Genomic DNA, 6,000 nt, shown 5'->3' with positions numbered 1-6,000 from the left:
ACGGCGTTCTTTTTCCTATTCATCTGCATTAATTTATATTTATCTATATTTAGAGTTAGCTGCCATTCAGTACACCAGTCACAAATCCTGTGCAAGTCATCTTGTATCCTCCTACAGTCACTCAACGACGACACCTTCCGGTACACCACAGCATCACCAGCAAACAGCCGCACATTGCTATCCACACTATCCAAAAGATCATTTATGTAGATAGACACTTCCCTGGGGCACACCAGATGATACCCTCACCTCCGATGAACACCATCGAGGACAACGTACTGTGTTCTATTACTTAGGAAGTCTTCGAGCCACTCACATATTTGGGAACCAATCCTATATGCTCGTACCTTAGTTAGGAGCCTGCACAGGGGCACCGAGTCAAACGCTTTCCGGAAGTCAAGGAATATGGCATCCGTCTGATACCCTTCATCAATGGTTCACAAGATATCATGTGAATAAAGGGCGAGTTGCGTTTCGCAGGATCGATGCTTTCTAAAGCCGTGCTGATGCATAGACAGCAACTTCCCTGTCTCAAGGAAATTCATTATATTCGAACTGAGAATGTCAGAGAATCCTGCAACAAACTGATGTTAAGGATATTGGTCTGTAATTTTGAGGATCCGTCCTTCTACCCTCCTTATATACAGGCGTCACCTGCGCTTTTTTCCAGTCGCTCGGGACTTTATGTTGGGCAAGAGATTCGCGATAAATGCAAGCTAAGTAAGGAGCCAACGCAGTAGAGTACTCTCTGCAGGTGCCCTGTAGATACTGCTGGAGCTATCGTAGAACTTTGCAGGTGGTCCCCGTTATTGCTTGTCACGTGCAAACCAAGTGAGGAGCTGCGGTGGGTTGGCTGACATCCGATGCTCTGCGACGGCGGGCCATCGAACGGCGGAGGAACCGGTATTCACGGGATACGCTCCGGCCCAGCTCCCGTCTTTCCTTCCTGTCGCGGCGACTCCGGCGCCCACACTTACTTCCTTCCTTCCTTCCTTCCTTCCGCCCGTATATAATGCGGGCCGCGAGCGAATCTCCTCAGAGGCGGCGCAGCCATGGCTTCCGGAGATTCGCAGGTCTTCTCCGTTCTCAAGGTAGGCACGCCACGCCACTCCACCTGCTGGTCACCATTTTGGCTACCCTCATTAACTGTGCTAATTATTCTTCATGCTTTCCCGGCGATCTGTTGACATCTTGGATATTTGGGAATCCAGCCGGATGTTCGCGTCGTTCTCGCACGATATTTCAACAGCCTGCCTCGCTGTCTTCTTCAGGTGCTACCTGAGACTGGCCCTTGGGTCGATCGAGTCCAGTATTTATGCTGCACTCGATCGACCCAAGGACCAGTCTCAGGTAGCACCTGAAGAAGACAGCGAGGCACGCTGTTAAAATATCGTGCGAGAACGACGCGAACATCCGGCTGGATTCCCGAATATCCAAGATGTCAACTGCACTAATTGTTACTTTTAACATTATACGATCACTGCTCCTCTTTCACTGCGTCTATTAAAGATAGAGTCGGTAAACACGGACAAAAATTGCGCGTACATTATTATTTTATATTAATAACCTATGTTTATGCGCCTTTTCTATTTTTCTTTCACTTTATAAAATACTATACTGCACATTTACGTGGTTAAAATTTTAAAAACAGGAAATACAAAATACAACTTTTATGCTCAAGGGCATATTTTGCACTGGGTTGGTACCGTCTGTGATCATAATTCAAACTACGTCTAAATTTCCAGAATGAGATATTCACTCTGCAGCGGAGTGTGCGCTGATATGAAGCTTCCTGGCAGATTAAAACTGTGTGCCGGATCGAGACTCGTACTCGGGAACTTTGCCTTTCGCGGGCAAGTGCTCTACAAGTGGTAGAGCACTTTCCCACGAAAGGCAAAGTCCCCGAGTTCGAGTCTCGATCCGGCACACAGTTTTAATCTGCCAGGATGTTTTATGTCTCAATTTCATTTTGCAACCTTGACATGCAGTAACTGTAGTAAGTCATTCAAAACACTGCTGTTATTCAAGTAAATTTATGACTACTTTTTTATTATCTTTATGTACCATCTCCAATTGATTATTCATACACACAAACATCTCTGGATGTGGAGTTTGTCGCCATCTACGTAACAGTCATTCAGAATCAACTATTTTGTGTCCATGGAGTAAAAGTCATCTAAAAATGACAGTATTCTTTCCAATTGAAGAGTGTTTCTCGACAGTTTTCAATACACTGTAATCTATATTTGCGCAAGTGATTTATTTCTGTTTCCGAAACTTTACCTCAAGGACAAAAATGTATTATTCAGCTAAAATGGATCAAAGAGTGAATAGAAACTTCGGAAAGCCAGTATATACAAGCACGAACTTCATGTTTCTGATTTAAATATACTTTCGTTGCCAAGTTTTGTCCAGTGTTGCTTGTTATACCTTTTACCAGAGAAAACAGTATATTAACTTATACTTTTTTGGCCGCTCTATATTTTCGAAACATTACGTTTGTACTTATAACGTCACTAAGCACTCTTGAACTGATCTCACAGTGGGAAATAAATACATATTGCAAGATTTGTAATCTATTATAGCATGGGTAAATTTTGGCCTTGATTAGTGCTCCACGTAACCTGCAGTAACTTGGTGTTCGTAGGGTTGATACGCACGATTGTCCACTTGTCCACGTGCCAGTCACGTTGTTCTGTCTGCAGTATACACTCTACAGAACTGCGAGGGAATCTGCTAGTAACGCTGAATGCAGTTTTGGTCTTCACTGATTTTTGTTATCTGGCACATCTATAAGATGGAAAAAAACCTCACTCCTGAACGTATGCTGCTCTTGTTTACACATACAGTATAATATTCCAATCTTCTGTCTAATTAATAAGAATATCATCTAGCCTTTCTAACACCTCAAGTGAAAAATATACATTTGTAGAAAACCAGACGCAAACTGTCAACCATTCACTTCTCTCTCCACTACGTTACAGTTGACAGGCGTCATTTAAACCTGCGTCTTTTATCTTACGATGCCCTAAAGCAGTCGCAGTCAACCTGATCCCTACCGTCTACTAACGGGAGTTCCAGCTTTTATAGTGGACCGTAAGTGGTAGAGAGCTTAAAAACGTTTTTCTAAGTATTTTTCTAACAAGGGAACCTCCCCATCGCATCCCCCTCAGATTTAGTTATAAGTTGGCACAGTGGATAGGCTTTGAAAAACTGAACACAGATCAATTGAGAAAACAGGAAGAAGTTGTGTGGAACTGTGAAAAAATAAGCAAAATATACAAACTGAGTAGTTCATGGTAAGATATGCAACATCAAGGACACCGTGAACGCAGGAGCGCCGTGGTCTCGTGGTAACATGAGCAGCTGCGAAACGAAAGGTCCTTGGTTCAAATCTTCCATCGAGTGAAAAGTTTAATTTTTTATTTTCAGTTTATGTGACAAACTCTTATGTTTTCATCACTTTTTTGGGGGTGATTATCACATCCACAAGAAAACCTAAATCGGGCAAGGTAGAAGAATCTTTTTACCCAAGTGTACAAGTTAGGTGGGTCGACAACATATTCCTGTCATGTGACGCACATGCCGTCACCAGTGTCGTATAGAATATATCAGATGTGTTTTACTGTGGTGGAATCGGTTGGCCTATGGCCTTGCGATCAAATGTTTTCGGTTCCCATTGGAGAGGCACGTCCTTTCGTCTACTAATCGCACGGTTTTGCGATGCGGTCGCAAAACACAGACACTAAACTTATTACAGTGAACAGAGACGTCAATGAACGAACGGACAGATAATAACTATGCAAAAATAAAGAAAGTAAAATTTTCACTCGAGGGAAGACTTGAACCAAGGACCTCTCATTCCGCAGGTGCTCACGCTAACCACGGGACCACGGCGCTCGGGAGCCCACATCGTCCATGATGTTGCCTATGTGGCCCATGGACTACTCAGTTTGTATATTTTGCTTATTTTTTCACAGTTGCACACAACTTCTTCCTGTTTTCTCAATTGATCTGTGTTCAGTTTATCAAGGCCTATCCACTGTGCCAACTTATAACTAAATCTGAGGGGGGTGCGATGGGGAGGTTCCCTTGTAAGTATTTGGTAAGTATTATTACTACATGTCAAACTACGTTCCATTAGGAATGCGGAATGCACTCAACGACTGTGATTTGACTTTCTAAGTGATGGAGCACAGCAATCAGTTGTCCGTTCCTTTCAGGCTTTATTAAAGCAAAACTAGATTTCAGCTATTCCCTAGCCCTTATCGGTGCACTATTTCACAGTTTCAATACACGTCCTAATACGTCAGTCTCCTGCTGTCTTGAATGAAATGTCACAGAACCCGGAATAGCAGGGGTCTGACATACTAGTACATGTACTGAAACTACGAATTAGTGCATTGATAATGGGTAGGCGCTAGCTGAAACCTAGATTCACTTTCATAAAGCCTGAAAGGAAAGGACAACTGATTGCTGTGCTCCATCAGTTTGAAAGATATTATTACACTGAAGCGCCAAAGAAACTGTTATAGCCATGGGTATTAAAATGCAGAGATATGTAAGCAGGCAGAATACGACGCTGCAGTCGGCAACGCCTATATATGACAAGAAGTGTCTGGCGCCGTTGATACATCGGTTACTGGTGCTACAATGTCAGATTATCAAGATTTAAGAGAGTTTCAAAGTGGCGTTATAGTCGGCGCATGAGCGATGGGACACAGCAAATCTGAGGTAGCAATGAATTGGGGATTTTCCCGTAAGACCATTTCACGAGTGTACCGTGAACATCAGGAATCCGGTAAAACATCAAATGTCGGACATCGCTGCGGCCATTGTTCCGCAAACTGCTGCAGATTTCAATGCTGGGCCATCAACAAGTGTCAGCGTGCGAACCATACAACGAAACTTCATTGATATGGGCTTTCGGAATCCAAAGGACCACTCTTGTATCCTTGATGAGTGCACGAAACAAAGCTTTACGCCTCGCCTGGGCCCGTCAACTCCGGCTTTAGAGTGTTGATGACTGGAAACATCTTGCCTGGTCGGACGAGTCTCGTTCCAAATTGCATCGAGCGGATGGACGTGTACGGGTATGGTCACAACCTCATGAATCCATGGACCCTGCATGTCAGCAGGGGACTGTTCAAGCTGGTGGAGGCTCTGTAATGCTGTGGGGCGTGTGATGTCGGAGTGATGTGGGACGCCTGAAACGTCTATATACGACTCTGACAGGTGACACGTACGGAAGCATCCTATCTGATCACCTGCATCCATTCATGTCCACTGTTCATTACGACGGACTTGAGTGATTCCAGCAGGACAATGGGACACTCCACACTTCCAGAATTGCTACAGAGAGGATCCAGCAACACTCTTCTGAGTTCAAACACTTCCTCTGGGCACCAAACTCCCCAGACGTGAACACACCTTGCAACGTGCTGTTCAGAAGAGATCTCCACCCTGTCGTATTCTCCCGGGTTTACGGATAGCGGTGTAGGATTAATGGTGTCACAGCTCTGTTTCAGACATTAGTCGAGTCCTTGACACGTCGTGTTGCGTCACTTCTGCGCGCTCGCTGAGGACCTACACGATATTACCCAGGTGTACCTGTTTCTTTGGGTCTACAGTGTTTACCGTATGCTTTAATTTCGTGTAACTCTGCTGTATCCGTACTACTATATAAAGACAAGTCGTTGTTTAATAACATTGTTACAAAAAAATCTTGAAAACTATTTGACAGATTTAGTTCAGATTTTTACTCGATATTGTAGTGAATATTCAGACGAACAATGCATAGTTTTTCTATTACGAGCGACTGCGATAAGGAAAACACAGTGCTGAGCTGCGAAAATGTGCGCTTTCATATGCTTTCTCGGAGTCAGTTTCAGGTACGATAGCAGGACACGTAAACCACTAGACAAATTGTTTCTCCCCTATATGTTCTTTCTTCTTATATGTTTACGAACAAAAGCTGCATGCACAAAAACGTGTTGTCTC

The 6,000-nt window shown here is 43.8% G+C and overlaps 1 protein-coding gene across 1 annotated transcript in view; it reads left to right on the top strand.

Annotated features, from left to right (window-relative positions):
- The first annotated feature begins 1,052 nt into the window (after positions 1 to 1,052).
- The window catches only part of LOC126424602 (mucin-5AC-like), a 28,831-nt gene continuing 23,883 nt past the window's right edge, over positions 1,053 to 6,000 (top strand). The window contains exon 1 of the mRNA XM_050087342.1: positions 1,053 to 1,091. Within this exon, the coding sequence (XP_049943299.1) occupies positions 1,053 to 1,091 (39 nt within the window). The remainder of the gene's footprint in view (positions 1,092 to 6,000) is intronic.

This window comes from Schistocerca serialis, chromosome 10, assembly GCF_023864345.2.
Source record: "Schistocerca serialis cubense isolate TAMUIC-IGC-003099 chromosome 10, iqSchSeri2.2, whole genome shotgun sequence".
NCBI classification, from domain to species: Eukaryota; Metazoa; Arthropoda; class Insecta; order Orthoptera; family Acrididae; genus Schistocerca; species Schistocerca serialis.
This window is presented reverse-complemented; position numbering and strand designations above follow the sequence as displayed.